This window comes from Chiloscyllium plagiosum, unplaced genomic scaffold (genome assembly GCF_037043375.1).
Source record: "Chiloscyllium plagiosum isolate Xiang-an unplaced genomic scaffold, Cpla_swu_hap1 HiC_scaffold_9, whole genome shotgun sequence".
Classification (NCBI taxonomy): Eukaryota; Metazoa; Chordata; class Chondrichthyes; order Orectolobiformes; family Hemiscylliidae; genus Chiloscyllium; species Chiloscyllium plagiosum.
In genome coordinates this window covers 52,197,519-52,222,167 of record NW_028270147.1, presented here as the reverse complement: position 1 = coordinate 52,222,167, position 24,649 = coordinate 52,197,519, and the positions used below count along the sequence as shown (strand labels likewise).

At 39.1% G+C, this 24,649-nt stretch overlaps 1 protein-coding gene across 12 annotated transcripts in view; it reads left to right on the top strand.

Annotated features, from left to right (window-relative positions):
* nfia (nuclear factor I/A) overlaps window positions 1–24,649 on the top strand; it is a 732,109-nt gene that overhangs the window by 610,644 nt on the left and 96,816 nt on the right. For 7 of the 12 annotated variants that reach the window (XM_043699263.2, XM_043699262.2, XM_043699267.2 and 4 more), the window contains 2 exons: window positions 4,532–4,606; window positions 5,938–6,066. The exons of 2 other annotated variants lie outside the window; for them this stretch is intronic. In XM_043699263.2, the coding sequence (XP_043555198.1) occupies window positions 4,532–4,606; window positions 5,938–6,066 (204 nt within the window). The remainder of the gene's footprint in view (window positions 1–4,531; window positions 4,607–5,937; window positions 6,067–24,649) is intronic. 3 more of the 12 variants (XM_043699265.2, XM_043699271.2, XM_043699269.2) reach the window with 2 other exon arrangements.

The following is a 24,649-nucleotide window of genomic DNA, read 5'->3' as shown; positions in this document are numbered from 1 at the left end:
TTTACATTGTAGATGGTGAATAGGTATTGGGGTGTCAGGAGCTAGGTTACTTACTGCAATATTCCTTCAGTGCATAAATGGCTAACCAAGTTCAGTTTCTGGTCAATAGTAAGCTCCCTAGTTGTTGATAAGAGGGATACTGTGATGGTAATACAAAGGAATGTCAAGAGGTGATTGTTAGATTCTGTGTGGCTGGAGATGGTCGTTGACTGACACTTGTTTGGCATGAATGCTACTTGCCAGAACAAACCTGGATATTACCAAAGTCTTGCTGCATTTAGTTAAGGAATGCTTTAGTATCTGAGGAGTGGTGAATGGTGCTGAACATTTTACAAACATCGGCGAATATGCCCACTTTTGACCTTATGATGGATGGACTGTGATTGATGAAGCAACTTAAGACTGTTAGGCTCAGGACACTACCCTGAGGAACTCCTGCTGAGGTGACTGACTTCCAACAACCAACCCCCACGGTCATGTTCCTTTGTGCCAAGTATGATTGCAACCAGCAGAGAGTTTTCCGCTGATTCCCATTGACTACAGTTTATTTAGAGCTCCTTAATGGCGCACTTAGTTTCTTTTAAGTCCTGATTGAAAAGTTTTGAACTATTCCAAATTATTGTTTGAGCTTGGAGGCATTTCCAGCTGCCTATGTCATTGCTAATATAGTATTGAAAGCCATTTCCTTCTTTATTCACTCGGCACAATCAATCTTAATTTCATCATAGTCTTTATTCTAACTCATTCTTTACCAGGATCTCAATTGTGGGCTTCCTTCTTGTCTTTGTTCCTCCAACCATTGGAAGACTATAAAAATCTAATCTTGGAGTCATTTACACACTGCATTTTGGTTTCCTTTTCCACCATTTTGCAATATCTTTCTCCAGTAACATTCTACCTGAGCCTTCAGATGTCTGATCAACAAAAGGGACGTTTTTCAACACAGATTAAAGTGCCTTTATTTTGCTTCAGTTATAGTGGTGCCAGAGAACTGCTAGTTGTTCTACATTGGGGAACAGGGTCAATTAGTTTTCTTGCCACTCCTTTACCTAACTTGCACTCCAATGACTGAAACAAATGGTCAGATTCAAACCATCAACTGATGCTGACATAGCAGAAAGTCCAGTAAACTACAGTTTGTCACAATTTGCTTTTCCTGATGAAGAATTTTTGCCCAAACATTGATTTTCCCGCTCCTCTGATGCTGCATGATCTGCTGTGCTTTTCCAGCACTACTCTAATCTTTACTCTAATCTCCAGCAGTATATGTGCTTGCCATTAGATCAGGATGAATTGAGGTTGGAAGTGACCGAATAAGCAAATGATGCTTGCAGACACATACGTACATAAAATCACATAAATTTGGAATAAGCTATTTGGCCCCTTAAGCATGCTCCACTCTGCAATAAGGTCATGGTTGATCTGATTATGGCCTCAGCTCCACTTTCCTGTCTACTCCAATCCCTATGATTCAAAAATCTACCTACCTCTGTCTTTAAAATGCTCCATAACACCTTCATCTCAGGAGTCAATCATGTGAACCTTCTCTGAACTGTTTCCAATGCAGTTACATCTTTCCTTAAATAAGGAGACCAAAACTGTGCATAGTACTCTAGATGTGGTCTTTCACCAATGCCTTGTAAAACCGTACAAAAATATCCTTACTTTTGTGTTCCTTTCCCCTTGCAACAAACACCAAAACTCCATTTGCCTTCTGAATGCCTGGCTGTAATGGCACACTAACGTTTTGTGATTCATGTACTAGGACACAACTTACTTTCCAACCAGGCACAAGAGAAGGCAAAATCAATCATTGATTTTTACCATTGCTACTTCTAGGTAGCTGGTTTCCTGAAATCGATGCATCTCACCTGATTTTCCTTTGCATTGAAGTCAATGAGAAGGGAAATCAGTCAGGGTTAAAATCGATCAGAAAAGCTGCCACCCTGAAACTGAGTGCATGGGTATTTCTGCTGCTTCCAATCTGGTGGCTTCTGCTGATAAATTCTTGTGTCCATATTGATTAGATTAGATTACTTACAGTGTGGAAATAGGCCCTTCGGGCCAACAAGTTCACACCGAAGCGCAACCTACCCAGACCCATTCCCTTACATTTACCCCTTCACCTAACACTACGGGCAATTTAGCATGGCCAATTCACCTAACCTGCACATTTTTGGACTATGGGAGGAAACCCACGCAGACACGGGGAGAATGTGCAAACTCCACACAGACAGTCGCCTGAGGTGGGAATTGAACCCGGGTCTCTGGTGCTGTGAGGCAGCAGTGCTAACCACTGTGCCACCGTGCCGCCCACTATTGTGTGGGGATAAGATTGAATTTAGCTCTGATGAATAACCTGTAAACAAAATTCTATGTATTCACATGGATAGTTGTAGATATATATTCCATTGTAATTCAGTGCCTTAGAAAGAGAAAGAAAAACAAGCATTGAGTTTAAGAAGTGACCAGGTTTTCTCCGATTCATTGTCACTGGGAAAGGATTCTACTCAAAATGGTCAATAATGTACTAATTATTCCAATGGTATGCCGGCAGCCCTCCCATCTTCCACCGTATATTAGCTTCATTCAGAGCTCTGTTGCCCATGCCCTTACTTGCACTAAACCCATTCTCCCTTGGATCTGCTGACTTACATTGTCTGGCAAAGTTTCAACTTTAAAAATTCTTGTTTTCTTTCACATTTCTCTCTGGTGTCCCCCAACCCCCACCTCCCCTCGATATGTGTAATTTCCTCTAGCCAGAACTAAAAACCTCCTCAATGTTTACAGTTTTCCAGTTCTAACATATTGGGGTTCATGATTTTAATCACTCAATAACTAATGTTCATGCCTTGACTAGTTCACAACTAGGCCTTCAGGTCTGAAGTTCACCTCTCCATCCTCTGCTGCTCTATCACTCCATCTTCCTTTGATATGTCCTTTAAAACCTTTTTATTCAAGCATGTGCTTGTCATCAGTCTTCTGTGGTTTGATGTCAAATATTGTTTAATAGTGAAGCATGTTGGGATTTTTTTTGGTGTATCAGTGCAAATTGTTTTAATTACCTGGCTGCTTTAATAATGAATTCTGAGCCCATAAAACCAGGTTCTGGATTTTTAAAGCTTTACAACAGCCATTTTCTTTAGGTGTCATTGGGTGTTTATTACAGAAATGATCGAAGATAAGGAGGTTCTTTCCAATTCTCTTATGCAACTGTAAAGTTCTCTGAAGCTTCGGAATAAGAAATTTGATATGCTTACACAGATACACTGACTGCAAATCTCCTAAATGTAATAAAATTCTATCAGACTAATATTTTGAAATGCCAGGACCTCAATGTAATATTTATTGTTTTTAACAGTAAGGGCCTATTTAAATTTGGCAACTGCTTATGACTAATAAGGGAGAAGAAAGCTACTAGAAGAAGAGATAAAGATCACACAATCAGAAAAGGTTACTGATCCTAAACACTGGAGGAGGCAAAGAGTCTCCTTTCTTCTTTCCCCTTCCCATTTTTGTCACCCATGATTGGCTGGAAAATGATTTCCATTGAATTTACCAGCAGAATTTTAGAACATTAATTGTCATAATCTGTTGGATTTAATAATAAGCTCTGAACTAGGCATTAATTTTAACAATGTACCTCGTAAATTGATTCCAGTCTATGCTGTGTGCTATTGTATATTTGTGTATTGTCAAAAACTTTCCCTTAAATACTAATTTATGTAATGTAAATAATATGCATATCTTTTAATGTTGTTTTGCATAAATAACTTGTATAATCGTGGTATTTCTAAAGGATAAGTTGATAAGCCAGTACTCCTATAATAACAAAATAATTGTGTTTGTCTTCATTACATCTAATAACTTCAGACAGTGTTCACATAGATTATCATTTTCATAATTAAGGGTTTAAGAAAATTCTACAAGTTCAAATAATGAAGGGTTGAAATGTAAATGAGTAAAATTAAATGGCATAAAACTATATGTAAAGGTTTGTGTTTGTTGCAGCATTTAATACTTCTCAAATGATTCTATTCTGTGTATCTGTTGGTAAATACCTGCCAAAGTTGTATGTTTTGTTATTAGCCTTGTCTGGTATTAACTGCATCAGGAACTGATATGACACCATCTGACGATAGAGATCCCCAGTCTTTTGCGACCTTCAGAGAATTGGGTCTGTGCCTAAAACATTCAATGTATTTTTAATGCCATGGGATTGGAGGTTATGCAAAGTACAAGTATACAAAAAACCTTAACTGTACCACCTTCTCCCTACTGTGTGGATATTGGTGGCCAATTTGACTCTAAAGCAGTCGGACACTGAACACACTTCTACAAAGGCAGTCAGCAGTGGATGTATTGCATGATATTTGTTAACTTGGATGAAAGTTAGTGTGCATATAAAATGCCAAAGTGTCAAACTTCTCTTACTGATGTTATTGAAAGTACATTTATCACCATTTAAATTATTTAAACGATAAATGCATGTAAAAATTTGCTCCATTCCTCTGCTGCTTGTTTCTTTCAGATCCGGAAACATATTTCTTTAGTGACCTCTCAAACTCAAAGGTCACACAGCTGAAGTCTACAGATGTACATTCAAGTAATTATTTTTTTTACCAATATTGAACTGTTTGTCAATTCATTACATTGGAACAGAGAGATTTGAAAGTGAAATGCAACTTCTCTGTATTAATAATCTGAGAGAATGAAAGCTGGACATTGCTGAAAACAACTGAGATGAGTTTATTGCAGTTTCATTATGTCACTATATTGTAATTTAGATGGTTTTTACATTATGAAAGTAGTCATTGATCTAATTGAATAACATTCAGTGAATATGAAGGCTATCTAGGAGCAACTAGTTCCATGTCATTGCGCATCTGACAGAGAATTATTTGGGTCTTGTGTTTAGCCAATAGCAGTAGAATATGTTTGATTTGAGATTACAAGGAGCCTAGCAACATGTCACATCAACAGTGTTGTGTCTCATAAGGGGTTACTTGGAGCCTAGTGACACATCATAGCAACGGATTGTGTCTGGCTCGGGAATACTTAGCGCATAACAACATTCCACAGAAATGGTGTGTCTGACTTGGAGACCCTGGGATCTTAGCAACACATCAGATTAGCAGAGTATGTCTATCTTGAGGATACTTAAAACCTGACAATGTGCCATAACTTTTTTGTGTGTGTTACCACGTCACCTGACAATGTTCAATGTGGGTAGTGCCCCATCTCCACATAAAATGCCCATGTAAAAAAATCATTTTTTAAGAAATAAAAGCATTTCAGCAGACCATCCAAGGTACAAGTATTGCCTGACACTTTCAGGGGCTAATTAGAGTACTACATATTTATTCACAGGCTACAGCAAAAGTTTCACTCCTGACCTGACTTCCATTTCCCAACTGTAGCCTTGCCAATCATGGTTTATGAGGCCAACTCCCTGGTCCGAGTATTTTGGGTGTTTCCCAGATGGCTGTGCAGTATCCTCGATTATGGTGTTAAATGTACGTTCTGTGAATTCTTTGAAACAACTGGAAGTTTGACGCTTCTGGCATTTTTCAGTCTAAAACTCCAACGGAATTCTTTTGCAGGTTTAGTTTAGATAGAATGGCATGGTTTATGAATGTAGCTTGTACTTGAAACCATTTTCTTGCATGCATACTCTCTTTCCTCTATTATTAACCTGACAAGGAATGTTGTTTGAAGTTGCTAAGTAAACATGCTGAGGCACCATAGAACGTGAATGATGCAGAATGCTTTTTGCACTGCCTAACTCTCTCTGTCTGCAGTCTCTTCCCTTACCCTCCTCTTCTGTCTTCCCCAAACTCATGCTGCTTTTACACCCCATTCCCCCTCCACATTGCACAGGCTGTCGTTTCATGACCTAGCATTATTAAAATTGCACTTATCGATCATTCTTGCCAGGAATGCCATCGCCTACTACACTAAAGAAGTCAGAGAAGTCTGGTTTCAGCAGTCCCACGCCTTCGCAGACCTCCTCCCCTCGAACGGCATTTACACATCATCATCGGCCTGTGATTACAGCACCCAGAGGTGAGGCACGGCCGCTGAGAGCCCTTCCCTGTAGCTCCTACTAAAGAGTATAGGGTCTTGGCCAAGTAGCTTGTTGTTCTGTGCCTTGAATTACAGAAAATAAAAGCTATAGGAAAGAATTCCTTGTGTGGATTGGGGGTTATAAAGCTAAGGAGTAGTGTTTTTCAGTCTTGCTGTAGACTAAGAGGGAAAGGACTCACATTGGTGACTTCTTATACGCTTAGAATCAAAGTTCACTGGTCTTGTTAACAGCTGGTTATATCTTATGTTTTCTGTCAGTTCAGTGATTTTTTTTTTAAATCAGCTATTTTTATTCAAGCTATATTTAAAAGCCCCTTTCAATGATTTCATTATATGTGCCTATTATAATTTGCTGTGTCTGGTTATTGTAATAATTAATGACACATGTCTCAGCTGGACCATTTTCCCATCTAATCTCCTTTCATCTTGTTACTAAAATTAAGAAATTACAAAATTGCTCAAGGATAAGTGACTGTCTGCTTTTGACATTATGGAATGCCCAATTATCTTATATGTACAACTTCAGCAATTAATGGTGAATAAATGCACATTTTTCCAGAGTTTGATTGAAAATGAAATCTCTGCCTTACACAGGATCAGACTCTGCTTTCTGGGTTTCTCAATGTAAGAGTACAGCTGATGCCATATTTTCTGAAAATGCCAGAGAGCATTTTTTGAAGATGATAGAGCAATCAAAGTAGATCACCAAAAGCCATACAAATTGCCTTTCAGTCCTCATTGACATGATGGTGAATAGCTATTTTCACCAGCAGAATGACAGTCCATCTACTGTACCAATCCTACCAATTTGTTTCAGTGCATGTGCACAAAGCGAGTTGGAATTTGACATAGTTCTCATTTTTAAATACAATGAGGGAAACAGTTAAGTTTCAGTGTCTGCCAGTAAAAAGTGGATGGTGCTGGTTAGTAGAGTCAGTTGTGCCTCCAGGATAAGAGTTCTATTGAACTCTGTTGCCCTCCATTGGCATGTTTCTTGCAAGACCCATTGGGGACCCATTGGTTGGAGTGACCATTATTACCCTCTGCTCCGTGAATTCATTATTTCAATATAACCACTGTTGTCTTCCAAAGATTATGCTTTTAAGATAGAAATGTGTTTATAATGAGAGCTGTGCCAATAAAGTATTTTGATCCATGTTTTTAACCCATTGTTCTCCATGCAGTAGCTTCTCATTCATGGGTGCACCATATAACAGCATTGTATACTGAAGGCCCCTCATGCTCTCATAAGAAAGGGAAGAAAGGTTGAAATATCCTCAGACTAACTTTTGTATCCTACATCATAAGCAGAGATTTGGAACAAAAACAAATTAAAATGGATGGAAAAAAGAACAAAAAGTCATTGACCAGAATAAAGATATATTCCCACAGGAATGACAGAATGAGAGACAACACTATCAACTCACTTAGCGATTTTCTGTAATTCAGTTATCATTGGTTAGGTAAATCATAAGCTATTGTCTATAAGAGACCATAATTATCTCTATTAGAGAAAGAGAGGCAGTTGGTTATATAGCGTGAGGGACACACCTTTTCATATTGATGAACAGTCAGATCCCAAGTCTACCTTAGCTGAAATGGGAATTGAACCTGCTCTATGGATAAGACCATAAGACATAGAAGAAGAAGTAGACCATTCAACGCATTGAGTCTGCTCCACCATTCAATGAGATCATGGCTGAACTGATGGTCCTCAACTCCGCTTCCACGCATTTCCCCAAAACATCAGATGATAAGAAATAGGAACAAGAGTAGGCCATCAGGCCTCTTGAGCCTGCTCTGCTATTCAGTAGGATCATGGCTAATTCACCATTTCTCAAGTTGACTTTCCTGCCTTTTCCCTGTAATCATCAATTCAGCCATTGATCAAGAATCTATCCATCTCGGCCCTAAATAGACAGAAGGACTCTCCGCCCACAGCTTTCTATTCCAAACATTTTCAAACCTCAGAAAGAAAACATTTCTCCTTATCTCAGTCTTGAATTGGATGTTAATCTGATCTGCCATGTTTGCCATTTAGTCAACTAAGCTGACCAGCCTCTCCAGTTATCATTAGCACAGATTATTTACCCTGACTGACTGAAGTTAAAGCAAATATAGATGGGGGAAGAGGACCTTGAAAATCTGAAACCAAAGTTGGTACCATGTATTGAAAGTACAACATCTTGTTAAAAGAAATGCATTTAAATATTGATCTTTAATCTCTCCAAACTCCCCTGAACAACCCCACAAACTCACCACCAGTTTGGAATCTTTGAAGAGCTCATTATGTTCATGGTCTACTCCCAAGGATCGATCTGTAACCATTTCCTAACAAGAATAGGAAGCTGTAACCTACTCTGTCTTTAACTTTACATCCCTTTGTGTCGGCAACCTTCTAACTTTGCTCAATATTCCTCCATAATGATATGACTGAAATTGAAAGCTCCTGAACATATAAAAATTTGAACTTGTTAATGCTTTATGACATTACCCAGATACTATGTAGACATAACGTTTAGTCTTGCCTATTAATCCCTATATATAACTAAATTGACCTTTGACTTGAACAAATCGTTGTGAAGTATCCGATTCATTTACACATCATGCAATTACATTATCCATCCAGAAGATTAAAAACTGATATTCTATTATCCGTGAAGTGAACATAACTGGATATTTCTTCAAAGGGACAACATAATCAGCATGGGCCAAATGGCCTCTTTCTCTGCCTTATGCATCTAAAGCAGGAAACTAATGATGCATTTCAATCTGTGGACTAGAACAAAAAGGCAATCAATGGCAAGAGTTAAAGCAGATTTAACGATGTAACAAGGGACTTTCGCTATCAAGGTCAACAGTTGTATTTATTTCCTGAAAGTCTTGTCATATCTTCAAGCCGAGCAAATTTTGATTAGTATTGGATATATTAGTTGTGGAAATAAATCAGCTTATTGTAATATTGCAGAAAACATCTCTAAGAGGATTTTTTAAGGTATCATTATTAGTCTTAACTAAGCATTCACTTTCTTGTCTCTGAATCAGGGGACTGATTCCTAAATGTGAATGCACAATCTAAGTTGCCAATTACATGCAGTAATAAGAGAATATAGCATTAGTGCAGGGTCTGTCTTTGCGATTAGGTGTTCAACCACGATAAAAACAAAGTGCTAGAGAAATGTTACAAGTGTGTCAGGAACCAAAGACAGAGTCGTTAATATTATGAATCCAATTCGGTACTGAAGAGAGATATGGAAAAATTGAGATTTACAGTCTCGAAAATAGTGCATGAAACAGGTGAAGCAGAAGGGAATACTGGGGAAAGGTTAGAGGATGAGGGAAATTAGCAATCACAGGTGCCACAGAACAAAAGGCAAAGGGAGTGGTAATGGTTATAGAGAAGTTGGACATGTCCAGAGAGGGTATTAATGATAGTGTGTAGTTAATTCTGTTTGAAACAAAACCAATAAAACCAAGATATGAAGCATTAGGAAAGGATGGGGTGCAGAGAAGACAGTGGAAGCAAAATCAAAACCAGAATTCATGGTCTGAGGTTGTTGAACTCTATTTCGAGTCCATAAGGCTGTAAAGTACCTTAAAGGAAAATGAGATGCTGTTCTCCAGCTTGTGCTGGGCTTAGATGCTTAGAGCAACATGATGTATTGACATGGCAAACAAATGAGACATCAGGTCATGCTTGTGGACTGAGCAGGGATGTTCTAGCATTATCCAGTTTTCATTTGATCTCATCAATATAAAAGAGACTACATTGTGAGCAGTGAATAGGGGAGACTAGATTGGGAAGAGGTACATGTAAATCCTGCTTCACCTGAGAGGAATCTTTGGGGCTTTGAACAGGGAGGAGAGTAAATGGCAAATGTTATACTTCCTAAAATTGCATGGGATGTGCCATGGGAGGAAGACGGTGTTGGCGGTGATAGAGGAATGGCCCAGGTAGACACAGAGGGAATAATCCTTTTGGAATGCTAACAGGGGAGGGGAAGATATATTTGGTGATGGCATTATGCTAGAGTGATGGAAATCCCAGGGACTGATCCTTTAAATATAGAGGATGGTGGAGCAGGAAACAATGACAAGGGGTCTCTATCCCAGTTCTGGGATGGAAAGAAAAGGATGAGGGAAGAAGTGCAGGAAATACTTTGGACGTGGTTGAGAGCCCTGCCCCCTGTGGTGGGAAAATCCTCAATTGAGGAAAAAGGATATGCTGTAGCACCCTAGTGGAAGGTAGCAAAATCAGAACAGATGTGACAAAGTTGGAAAAACTGAAAGAATGAAATGAAGTCTTTACAAGAAGCAGGATGTGAGGAAATGAAGTCAAGGAAACTGTGGGAGTCAATGGGTTTCCAAGGAATATTAGTAAATAGCCCATCCTTGGAAACAGCATGCAGAGAAGGAAGAGATGGACAAAGTAAGGGATTAGCCAGCTAAAAGTGAAAGAAGGGTGTAAGTTGTAAGCAAAATTTATTCACTTTTCCAGTTTCGGAGAAGAGGCAGAAGCTGCACCAATACGGTCGTTCATGTTCCAGGTAAAAGAGTTATGGAAGAGGTCCTGCATAAAATCCCACAAAAATAATTAGGATACCATGCAGGTATCCATGGCCCCACATTTTATTCAAGAATGGAGAGCCAGTTTAAGGAAAAATTATTCAATGGGAAATCAAGCTCAGCCAGGGATGGAAAGGTGGTAATAGAGGCCTCCAGAATAGGAAGAAACAGAGTCCTCAGGCAATCTGGTGTTGGAGTTGTAGTGGGATTTGACATCCATGTGGAAGGGGAAGGCCGGAAAATGGAAATTGTTGAAATTCTGTTCAGCATTGGAAGAATTGTGAATGTAGGTGGGAAGAGGCTAGACAAGGGCAATATACATGGAGTCAAAATTGGGAGAAATAGCACAGCAGGAAGAAACCAGTTGAAGTAATGAGTCTGTCAGGGCAGTCCTGTCTGGTGATTTTGGGAAGAAGTTAGAAGTAGCTATGAACTGGTAAGCTGTAGAGAGAAGATCTCCAAAGGAGGTGAGGTCAGTGACAGTCCTGAAACAATGGTTTGATTGGTGGCTTCATGGTCCAGGGGTAGATTGAATGGAGTTTACAAGAGTTGGCGCCCAGCCTCTGCTAAGTGGAAGTCAACACACTAGGCATCAACAATAGCACCATCCTTCAGGTGCTGCCAGGTTTGCTGAATATTTCCAGCATTTGTCATTTTTATTTCAGAATTCCAGCATCCACAGTATTTTGTTTTTGGTTTAATGTTAAACAGATTCCCTGTTTGCCCAGTATTTCAAGGAGAGCAGAAGCCTCAACCAATGCGCCCAAAAAGTATCTGGTCAATTGGCCAACATCACTCTACGTGGATCTACTCCTACAACTTCTTACATCTTAGCAATGTTTACCCTTCAAAAGAATGCTCCTAGCAAAGCAAAATCTGAAAGAACTGCGGATGCTGAAAAACAGAAACTGAAATTGCTGGAAAGGCTTAGCAGGTCTGGCAGCACCTGTGTAGAGAAATCAGAGTTAAACTTGCGTGACCCTTCTTCAGAATTGGTAAAGTAGTGTTTTGGGATACCCTCTGGAAGAATGAAATGCATTTTAATAAATGCACATTTGTTCTTAAAGCTGGTGGGATACCAGGTTTTCATTTCTGTTTGGTAGTAGGAAGAATTCTAATCTGCATATCTTAACCAATTGGCATTCTTGCTTTAACAGCTGTTTTTTTATATTAATGGCCTTCAAATTGTCATTTAACGGACATTGCAGTATTCTAGTTCCACAACCAAGGCACAGTGTGCCTTACTTATGTATTGAGAATCGATGTTTAAATGAAATATTTCAGTTAGGATTTAGCGGCCCATCCTCAACTTAATGCCATTTCACAGCTATTGACCAGCAAAGGAAGAGTATGAGATGCTTGAAAGAAAATTAATCTAATATAAACAACTTCAAAAAATCCTGTCTGAAAACAGCTAGACTAGATTTTGCATATGTTTAGGTGTCAAGGTCTATAAATGTAGTTATTCATCTGAACCTAAAAACAAACCTTTATAAACAGATCATTAGTCATAGCCTCTTAATCAATTAGTTCTGCAACTGTCGTAACAAATAACTGGTCCTAAGTAGTCTCTAAGCACTTCAATCCATGAACCGTTTATCTCCCTCTCTTGCCAACTTTCTGGATTCTGCAACATTCTTGAATTGCAAAATATTTACATGTTCTTTGATCCACATTTAAAATTATGCACTTTGGCATTACTTTGCTTTTTTTATAGCAATTATCCACTATTGGGAGTTTTTGGTGGCATTTTTATGTACTGTCCCTTTTGGAGGCTGTGAAGTTAAATGTTTTTTTCGCTGTAATGATTTGGGACATCCATTTGAATAATATTTGGGGAAATTTGTGACTTAAAGTCAGATAAAGTTTATTTTATTTCCTCATTGACTGATTTAAAAACTACTGGAACAAAACACCATTTCACCATATTTCTTTTGAGGAATGGAGAAGGAGAGAAAAGAAAGGTTACCAAAGAGTAGGTACTGCTCATTTTTTGTTTTTCAAGCTGCAGTTAACAGCTAAAGTCCTCCTGACAGCTATGATTATAATTGTCCCGTTTCTATTAGTAATGAAATTGAGATGCTACTATAATTTGGACATCTGAATCATGATGAGAAGGACCCACAGGTAGTTCTTCTTTAACACAATGGTTGCGTTGTTGTGCAACACCGTGTTATAGAAAAATCGTGCTTTAAAGTGTTGGCGATATAATCACGTTACAGTCAACACATGTTTAAAAGTTCGCGCTTTAGAATCAATGCCCCCAATCAATCACATTATAGCAAAATCACGTTAACAAAATGCGCGTTATAGCAGACCGGCCTGTAATTACAAAAGAAGGATTTGCTCAAGATATTGATCTCCTTGATAGTCTTCTTAATGTTTATCCCTTTCCACCTTCCCTTTTCATTTTTGTTGCTACAAGTGAAGTTTAGCTGAACTGATTTTACTTAATCTACTAGGAAGTAGAAACTCTTATTCTGATGGAGCAAAATACGTTGTTGATAACTGTAGTCCCAAATTAAATCTTTTCGGGCCCAAATAAATAATGTTCAGCACAGATGAGCACTGAATAGGCTGATGTGAGAAACAAAACATCAGATTACAGTGGTATGCTGATAATGTCAGGGTTAAATCACATTGATTTGGCCGAATTTTACCGTCCATCCACAGTCATTGTATGACTGAACATTAGAAATGGTAAATTTCTCAATACCCAGTTGAAATCCCTCACTTCAACAAATATAAAAAGCCTGTTTAAAAATAAGTATAGAGTTAAGGTCAATTGCTCACTTTGTTCTCCAGCACTTGCGCACACCAATGTACGCAGTTCGCAAATAGACATTCAATCTTTTAACATTTGCAGCTTCAGGAAGAATTTAAAGTTTTGGTGAAGAGGGTATTATACTGAATATTCTCAAGTCTGTCACATACAAACAATTTATACAGGAAATTGTTTAATGCTTGGAATACTTCCATCTATATGCTTATCCAGTCGTGCTTGATTGAGGAAATAGTCACTAAGTAGCAAGACTAGTTTTAAAAAAAAATTTAGCATCCTTGAGTGGTTGTCTGACCACTGATGCTGACTGCAGTATTCTCACTGATCGAAGTTGACTAAATTGGGACAATCCAAGGATCAAATTTGGAACTTTCCTGAACTGTGTGCCTCTGTACCATAGTACTGACTGCTTGGAAAAACAGACCTATTTTTTCAATACTTGTATACTTGTTACATTGTATGTATTTTAATGACTCTTCCAAAAATCTCAAATTATTTAAGGGAAAAGAAAACTAAAACTGAAAACCATCTTTTCTCTTTTGACATATTAGATTTCTCATACATGGTGTGTCTAAGTTTAATAAGTCTAAAGGGTACTGAGTTCATCTGTCTACCAGGAACAATGGGACTGATAATCGAAAAAAAATTGTCTGTTTTAATACTCCTGACTGGTGGCTTGAAAATATTCAGCACAAGTGTAGAAGTAAAGGCTCTTGTTAATTGTTGACTGAATTTAAACTGGTATCTCTCAACCTTTCTCACATAGTTCAAATGAGAAGTGAGGTAATTAAACTGAGAATAGTTACAGAATCTTCCAGGCTTTAAATACTTTGAAGAGAATCTGGAATCGGGGAGTGGCCTCGCCTCATATTAGCATGGTGCTACAAATAGACCATGACCTTTTAACTCTGGCAGCAATGTTATAGCTTGCATGCTTTGTGAGAGTAGATCTCCTGGTCACAAACATAAACAACAGGCAAATGTTCATGTGGGTATGCTTTAGATTTGTATTTACTTTTTATGTTAATGAAACCTAAAAAAGTATTGAATGTACTGTTAAACATTGAGCATTTATCTCATAAAAGTGTACACCTTTTTCTGACTATCAGTATCTGACTTTCAGTGAAACTGCACATTACTTAGAAAAAGATTTTTGACAGTTTTTAGTCATACTGCATAGCTTGAATCCCTTTGACAAAAAGCAGTGTTTATTTGGTATTTTACGTTTCTATGAAAATGGTATTCAAAATGGGAGCTGTGAGGAGGCCTCCTTCCCCCAATTCTCGGCCTTCTGTGCAGAAGTGCACATTATTTGCAAGTTAGCTTGTAAATCAGTGGTACATACTTCTCAGACTTCAGTATGGAATGAGGGGAGGGAAGGCAAATGCAGGGAACATTTAAAGTATTCTATACATATACATATACATACGCTCTCAAACAGGCAAAAAAAAGTTTGTAATTAATGACTAACAAAATCTCTATAAAGATTACTTTTGGAATTAGTTCTGATTTTTCATTTTTTTTAAAAAACCTTTACCTGATTGATTCTTCTCGTCCACCTGGTTTACAGATGAGAGGGCAGATGTGCATTTTCATTTGCAAATGTCTACTTTGGCATAACTCCATTCCCCTACAGGGAGATGTTGCCGTTTCTGTTTAATGTAACCCTAGTCAGCACACTTTTAATCAAGAACTGAACAGAGATCAAACATCTTTCCCTCCCACACTATGGTACAGAAGAATATTAGTGCTGTATCACATCACCACTGGCTATATAATCAGATCAGTTTAATTCTGCTTAATGAAAGCTGCAATTTTAACATTTCTTCAATGGTCGCTTTAGCACCATGGCAGCTGATATTTTGATTGTCATTAGGAGTGCTGAGTGTTATAGAAGAAATAAGCCGTTTTGCCCATCAAGTACATGCCAATGCTTTGCTCCTCAGGTGAGCTGCCCAATATAATTCCACTGTGACCAAATTGTGTTTTTATATAAGATTATTGATTTCAATTTATTATTACCAGAAACAGCAGAGACAAGGTTAATTGTTGTTTATGTGGGCTGTTAGTGAGATGTGCAGAGGTCCACAGTTTCATTTGAAGAAATGAAAAGCTGCTTTATATGTGTGGCCACGTCGGTTAGGGTCAGACAAAAGGTGGTTTCAGTATGCTGACATCAATTGGGCTGGACCTATTTATAGAATGTTTGACGGATGGTTGGGCATGAATTATGTTTCAAGTATCGAGCATTCTTGTAATGTCAAGGAATGGCTAATCATTTAATTTAATTAGGGAAATGCAGTTTGTGAATGAGCTTTGTGTGGAATCAGCCTTAAAGGAAGTAGAATGATATCTCTCTGAGTAAGTTTACCTCAACTAGCCAATGGTCTGAAACGAGCAGAGAGATTACACTAAATTACTTTAGGCTTGTGCCAGTATTTCAGCAAGAAAAACAAGAACAAAGTATATTTATGCTCTCTTCGTCGTAGAAAAATACCAAGAGGAAATTGACAGACAAAAGAGGATAGTGAATGCCAAGAGGAGATTATTAGATGACTAAAACATTATCAAGAAAGGTTTTGTTAAGGCTATAAGTAAAGAGGTGTTGAATTTAAGCAGGGGATTCCAGGCGGTGGGCCCTAAGTAACTGAATATGGATCTTCTAATGTTGGAGTGAAGAGAACCAGGGATGCATAGGAGGCTGCAGTCAAAAATTAGAAGGAATTTGTAGACAGCAGGGTTGTAGAATTGAAGGAAGGTACAGGAAGAGAGCCTGAGACAGTGAAAGGAATTTAAACACAAACCGAATTAATTGGTGATCTTGATGTGGACTATGTTTTGGGCAGCAGAGATTTGGATGAACAGATGTCTTCGCGGGTGGAGTATCGGAAGACAACCAAGCGGGCATCAAGCTGAGGTCATAAAGGCATTGGTGATTTGAGTCGCACCTGGGCTAAGATGTGGGCAGAAAGAAGTAATGTCCACTGAGGATGATGTGTTGGACAGAATGTAGACAAATAAAACCAGCTCATGCTAAAGGGAAACTGAATTGTGGCGAATCCATTTGACCACACCAGCAGCAGTTTTGCAAGTTCTTGCATGTCTGTGAGACAACCCAATGTGAAGAAGATTTTATGATGAATAATCACATGTTTTTATACAAAATGCAGTTAATTTTAATTTTGAGTGATAAATTAACTGTCATTTATTGCCTGACTCTCAGGCTGCCTGAGATTATATTTATTCTATACACCTACAGAAGAGGAGGAGAATCTGATGCTACATTCTCATCTGCATTGAATATCTAGGATTCCAGTTTCTACTTTGTGGGTCTTACCGTCATGAATATTGGGCAGATAAAGGCATGTTTCATATTGTAGGAGACATGAGATCTGCATATAGGAGTGGTTGATCATGTTAAACCACAATCAAACATCTCGTGTAAATTCCAATAATAAGTTGCTCACTCAGCTCATCATCTATTTAATATTATTCTTCAGCTATCTATGTATTTTCTTTCCTTCCAAATAAATTTTTATACTGTGCCTCAGCAGAAGTTTTGCCAGAAAAGTCTATCTTCATCCTTTCTGTGTTTAGGATTTTTTTTCCAACTTGCCCTTTTAATTCTTTTCAAGTTTATCTAAGTTTTATTCTGTGTTGTTACCAACACTTTTGCCGATGGAAATAACTTGTTACAAGAGTATAAATCTTTTCAAAACCATTATTCACAACTGGAAAATCTTTTTCCAGATCATCCCGTAAGTTTCTGTATTGTGTAAAATTAGAGGGTGGACATAGTTAATTCACAGCCAATAGACTGCTTCAATTCATTACCTTCCTGATTTCCTGCCTTTCTGACAGGTAAGGTAAGGGTTTGTATCCCAACTGGGTAATCAGGTAACCTGTCTGTTGGGTTGGATGGACTGGAGTTGGGGAGTCTTACCCTTTTATATTACATTTATGTCCTGGAATTAGTGAAGTACATAAAATGAAATATATTACTGAGATCTAACAGAAGTACAATATTAGATCTCTGCTTTACTACTTTGAATCTCCACATGCCAAATCAATGGTAGTTGTTTTTTACTTTTTTAATGGTCCAATCTACTAACATTGCTGCATTTCATAGGTCTCTGTGCCCTTTTCCTCTCTACTTTGATCAAAAGATTATTTCATCATATTATGATTTCCAGAATGTATTTGGTCCCTTTTTTCTACACTGAGCCTATCTGCCTATCCCTGCAGCCAGTGTCGTCTTCTAGTTCCTAACAATCTTGTTCATAATTTTCCATCTCCTTCCCATAAGTGATAATACTCTATATTAGTTCTGCACTTCCGGAGTTCAGATCACACTTACGTGTGCATGTTTGCAAGCACATATATGTATGTACGTATCTCTTATATGTGTACATAAATGAGAGTGGCCACAGCATAGCTCCTGCAGAGTTCCTATTCCATTTCCTTTCACTTCCATCGTTGACCTTCTGCCTAGCAACCATGAGGTTTCTGAAGCAAGATGCCTCTTAATTCTATGACTCGTTATCTCTGCATGACTCACTGATATATTACCTTACCTTTTTTTTCTGTAAATTGAAACAAACCACCTTTGTTGTATTTTCTTCATCTGTTTCCTTTAATTCTTTATAGGCTAGCCTTTTAGAAATCTGTGTGGCCTGGCCCTAATTAACATGGAATTCTGCAGCAGATTAGTAATTTCATCCCTTGTTCTCTTTTTATGGGAATGCTGATGAATGATCTCTTCTGGAAATTTAAGTAATGCATCACAGACTTTGGACAATGAAACCTTGGAACTTTTCAATAGCCCTCCCGATACACAAGAAAAGATGCACCATGTAAATAGTCATTGTGTATTCAACATGTCCCACTCATTACAGTTTCATCAGTAATCTCTCAAAGACCATTTTTCCACATGATGATTTTAGTGATAGTGACTGATCCCTGATGAAGGACTTATGTCCGAAAAATCGAGGTTCTCCTGTTCCTCGGATGTTGCCTGACCAGCTGTGCTTTTCCAACATCACACTCTTCAATTCTGATCTCCAGCATCAGGAGTCCTCAATTTCTCCTAGCAGAACAGTGGGGCCATGTTCAAAAGGAAATGGGGTGAGTACAGGCCTAACATTTTCCCTTTAGGGTAACCCATAGGAGCAACAAACCCAGAGAACTCTAGATGTCTCAGAATATTTAGGACTGTTCACAAAGAAAGAAAAGAGGCATTTTACAGGTATAAAAGGAACAAATCAATGGAGGTCCTTGTGGAGTATAGAAAGTGTGCAGTGATCTCAAGAAAGGAATCAGAAAAGCAAAAAGTGGTCATGAAAAATCACTAGTGGGTAAAATTACAGAAAATCCCAAAATATTCTGTAAGTCCATTAAGAGGATATTCAGGAAAGAGTAGGGCTCACTAGGGACCAAAAGGAAATCTGTGCGTAGAGCCAAAGGACATTGGTAGGGTATTAAATGAATACTTCACATCTATCTTCACTCAGGAGGTGGAGGATGTAGGTACAGAATTCAGGAAAAAGGACTGTGAGGTTCTTGAGCAGTTTGTTATGGAGAATGATGAGTGGTTTTGATTAGCTTAAAAGTGGACAGATCCTCAAGTCCAAATGAGTTGTTTGAGGCTGCTGTGAGAAACAAGGGACGAAATTACAAAGTGCTGACCTAAATTTTAGAACATAGAACAATACAGTGCAGAACAGGCCCTTCGGCCCTCGATGTTACGCCAACCTGTGAACTATTTTCAGCTCGTCCCCCTACACTATCTCAAAATCATCCATGTGCTTATCTAAGGTTTGTTTAAATCTCCCTAATGTGGCTGAGTTGACTACATTAGCAGGTAGGGCATTCCACACCCTTACAACTCTCTGCATAAAGAAGCTGCCTCTGACATCTGTCTTAAATCTTATCATCCCTCAGTTTGTAGTTATGCCCCCTCGTACTTGCTGATGACTTCATCCGAGGAAAAAGACTGTCACTGTCTACCCTATCTAATCCTCTGATCATCTTGTATGTCTCTATCAAATCCTCTCTTAGCCTTCTTATTGCCAATGAGAACAGGTTCAAGTCTCTCAGCCTTTCTTCATAAGATCTTCCCTCCAGGCCAGGCAACATCCTGGTAAATCTCCTCTGCACCTTTACCAATGCTTTTACATCCTTCCTGAAATATGGGGACCAGAACTGTGCACAATATTCCAAGTGTGGCCGCACCAGTGTTTTGTATAGTTGCAGCATGATATTGCGACTCCCAAACTCAATCCCTCTACGAATGAAACCTAACACACCATATGCCTTCTTAACATCACTACCCACCTGGGTGGCAACTTTCAGGGATCTATGTACATGGACTCCAAGATCTCTCTGCATATCCACGTTACCAAGAATCTTTCCATTGACTCAGTACTCTGCCTTCCTGTTATTCTTCCCAAGTCCCCCTGCAACCTGTAACATTCTTCCATACTGTCCACTACTCCACCAACTTTAGTGTCGTCAGCAAATGTACTAATCCATCCACCTATACCATTAAGTCATTTATAAAAATGACAAACAGCAGTGGTCCCAAAACAGACCCTTGTGGCACACCACTCATAACCAGACTCCAGGCTGAATATTTTCTATCAATCACCAGAAAGCCAGTTTCTAATCCAAACTGCTAAATCACCCTCGATTCTATGCCTTTGCATTTTCTCCAACAGCCTACCATGTGGAACCTTATTAAAGGCTTTACTGAAATCCACGTATACCATGCCAACTGCCCTACCCTCATCTACATGCTTGGTCACCTTCTCAAAAATCTCAGAGGTTTGTGAGACACGACCTGCCCTTGACGAAACCATGTTGACTATCTGAAATCAAATTGTTGCTTGCTAGATGATTATAAATCTTATCTCTTACAATCCTTTCCAAAACCTTTCCTAAAACAGAAGTAAGGCTCACTGGTCTATAATTACCTGGGTCATCTCTACTGCCCTTCTTGAACAAGGGCACAACATTTGCAATCCTCCAGTCCTCTGGTACCAAACCTGTAGACAATGACGACACAAATATCAAAGCCAAAGGCTCTGCTATTTCCTCTCTAGCTTCCCAGAGAATCCTCGGATAAATCCCATCTGGCCCAGGGGACTTGTCTACTTTCACTCCTTCTAGGATTGATGACACCTGTTCGTAACTAACCTTGATCCTTTCTAGTCTAATATCTCGTACCTCATTCTTCTCCTCAGCAATATTCTCCTTTTCCTGAGTGAAAACCGATGAGAAATGTTCGTTTAGAACCTCTCCAATCTCCACAGGGTCCACACTCCACTTCCCACTTCTGTCTTTGATTGGTCCTATTCCTACCCTAATCATCCTTTTATTCCTCACATACCTATAGAAAGCTTTAGGGTTTTCCTTTATTCTATTTGCTAAAGACTGTTCATGTCCTCTCTTTGCTCTTCTTAACACTTTCTTTAAATCTTTCCTAGCTGATCTGTAACTCTCCATCGCCCCATCTGAACCATCTTGCCTCATCAACACATAAGCCTCCTTCTTCTTTGTAACGAGATGCAGTTTCTGTTGTAAACCACAGTTCCCTTATCTTATCACTTCCTCCCTGCCTGACAGGGACATACCTATCAAGGACACGCTATATCTGTTTCTTAAACCAGCTCGACATTTCCATTGTCTGCATCCCCTACATTTTGCTACCCCATTCTATGCATCCTAATTCTTGCCTAATTGCATTATAATTGCCCTTGCCCCATCGATAACTCTTGACCTGTGGCATGTATCTATCCCTTTCCATCGCTAAACTAAACGTAACTGAATTATGGTCACTCTCTCCAAAGTGCTCTGCTACAACTAAATCAAACACCTGGCCTGGTTCATTACCAAGCACCAGATCCAGTGTGGCCTCCCCTCTTGTCAGCCCTTCGACATACTGTGTCAGGAAACCCTCCTGTACACACTGGAAAAAAACTGATCCATCTGACGTACTAGAGTTATAGCATTTCCAGTCAATGTTGGGGAAGTTAAAGTCCCCCATAATGACCACCCTGTTCCTTTCACTCTTACCCAGAATAATTTTGCTAATCCTCTCTTCCATCTCCCTGGAACTCTGTGGAGGCCTATAAAAAAAAACTCCAAGCAGTGTGACCTCTCCTCTCCTGTTTCTAACCTCAGCCCACACTACCTCAGTAGACGAGTGCTCATCAAAAGTTCTCTCAGCCACCGTCATACTATCCTTGACTAACAAGTCCACACCTCTCCCTCTTTTACCGCCTTGCCTGTTCTTAATAAAAGATCTGAACTCTGGAACCTGCAACATTCATTTCTCACCCTGCTCTATTCATGTCTCCGAAATGACCACAACATCAAAGTCCCAGGTACCTATCCATGCTGCAAGCTTACCTATCTTATTTCGGATACTTCTGGTGTTGAGGTAAACACACTCCAAACCACTTCGCCATCTGCCATCACATTCCTGTGACCCTGAAATCCTGTCCCTGTCCTCCCTACTTTCATCCTCCTGTGCACTGCAATTACACCCTCGGTTCCCATCCCCCTGCTGAGCTAGTTTAATACCTTTCTGACTGACCACTGGGTAGGTGCCAGAAGACTGGAAGACAGCTATTGTGGTTTCAAGAAGGGTGGTAGAGATAAACCAGTGAAATACAGATCAGTGAGTCTCACACAGTGAAAGTGAAACTATAGTAGAAAACTCTGAGGAGATAATTAATCTCCGCTCTGAAAGACAAGGTTTGATCAGTGATGGCTTTGTTAGTGGGAGGTTATGCCTAACAAATTTATCTGAATTTTTGAGGAGGTGATTGGGTGTGTAGATTAGGGTAGTGCAGTTAATGTGGTTTATATGGATTTCAGCAAAGCGTTTGACATGGTCCCACATGGAAAACTGATAAAGAAGATAAAAGACATGAAATCCAGGGTACTTCACCAAGTCAGATCCAAAATTGGTTTAGTGATAGGAGACAGTGTGGTGGTAGAAGGCTGCTTATGTGATTGGAGGCCAGTGTCCAGTGGCATACAACAGGGATCAGCATTGAATCCCTTAACGTTTTTGATATGTATAAGTGATATAGATGAAGTTGTGAGATGGATGATAAGTAAGTTTGTGAATGGCACGAAGATTGGCAGATGGTTAATAGTGAGGAAGAAAGTCTTAGGTTACATGAAGATATAGGTAGATTGGTCAGATGGGCAGGTCAGTTGGAGTTGGAATTTAACCCTGTGAGATGATGCACTTTGGAAGAGGTAACAAGACAAGGGAGTACTCAATAAATGTCAGAACACTAGGGAGCCTCAGAGGAACAGAAGGATCTTAGGCAGCTTATCCACAGATTCCTGAAAGCAACAGGATAGGTTAATAAGGTGGTTTAGAAGGCATACAAGATGCATGTCTTTATCAGTCATGGCATAGATTATAAGAGCTGTTAACAGCACCAACAGCTGTTATGTTGGAGCTATACTTAACTTTGGTCAGACCACAGCAGGTGTACTTGTGTGCAGTTCTGGTCATCGCACAATAGGAAAGATGTGATTGCACTGGAGAGTGTGCAAAGGAGTTTCACCGAGCTGTTGCCTGGGTTGGAGCAGTTTAACTGTGAATGGAGGCTGGATAAGTTAGGGCTGTTTTTATTTTTTAGTATAAAGAAGGCTGAGGGGGGGGACCTGACTGAGGTATATAAGACTGTAAGGAGCATGGGCAGGGAAGACTGGAAGCAGCAGTTCCCTTTAGTTGAAGGATCAATAATGAGGGAGCATACTTTCAGGGGTTAGTGGGGGATTTGAGGAGAAGTGTTTTTATTCAGAGGGTTGTGGGCATCTGAATGCACTGCCTGGCAGTGTTGCTGAGGCAGAAGATCTCACAACCTTTAAAAAGTACATGGATGAGCACTTGCAGTGTTGTGGCATTCAAGATTATGGGCCTAGTGCTAACAAGTGGGATTAATGTGAGTAGGTGACGTTTTTTTGGTTGTCAATGCAGACTCAGTTGGCAGAAGGACCTCTTCAGTTCTGTATAATTCTATGACCTCACTTTGGCACGTTGTTGTTGTTTTATTAAGTTGAGATAAATCCTTAGAATGGACTTGTGATTATTGTTCTGCACTCTAGTAAAACTGACAATGATGGCTTAAAATTGCTGATTTTATTGCCATTTACATTTTCAGCCAAATGTTAACGTTTTAAGCTGCTATCTCTGCATGATCGATGTATTATATATAATCTTATGAACTATTCATTATAGTTACACCAAGCTACTTCAAACATTATTTTTCCATATTTGCCTCAGACTGCGCTCCTTTGAGGAGCACTATCATAGAATAACATGAAGCCCTCCTGCAGAGACATTTTCATGAAGAGGCATGATAGTACAGTTACATCTTTTTGTAATAGCCCAATAATTACAAGGTAAATGCATAACTAAAAGCTCTATTAAACTAATCTTCAGAGATGTGCATGTGTGGCACCATGCTGGGTAAATTTGTTATCCCTGCAGCAAACTTCTAGAAAGAGGTTGTTTATATCGCAAGTTGTGCTTAAACATGCACTAGATGCTGGGGGTTGGGGGGAATGGTTGTTCAAGAAACCAAAGCAAGCGGAGTTAAATAACTTGAGTACATCAAACAATAGTGCAGTACAACATTTTCATGTATACTAAATTCCTCCATGAAAGAGTTTATAGGACATTTTTCAATCACAGAGAAGCAAATATTTTCTTGACTTGAATTTTTCATCTTTCCAATATTGGTATCACATCACAAAATTAGTAAATATGTATACATATGGCAGCATTTCTCTAAAGAGATTGCTTTCAAGTGAAATACTTGATGTGTCTCACAATGGAAAATCTGATTGCACACTCTGTAGCCCAAGTAAAATGTAACCCTTCCAAATGAAGTTTTTCTGCGACATCATCTCAGATGACAGATTTTCAAATGGTGCAAAACAACTTTGAGACACTTCAATATCCACCACAAAAAGTGACTTTGTAAGCTGGACGAATCCTGAAGGGTAACGCTGTGCTTGTGGTAGGCGGTGACAAAACCAACACTGCTTAATCTCATCCTTAACAATCTAGCCATTCATTGGTAGGAATGACCATTTTGTGATATGAAGTCCTACTTACAAACTGTTGACTCCCTCCATCGTGATACGTGGAACTATCATTTTGCTAAATGGAATTGATCCAAACAG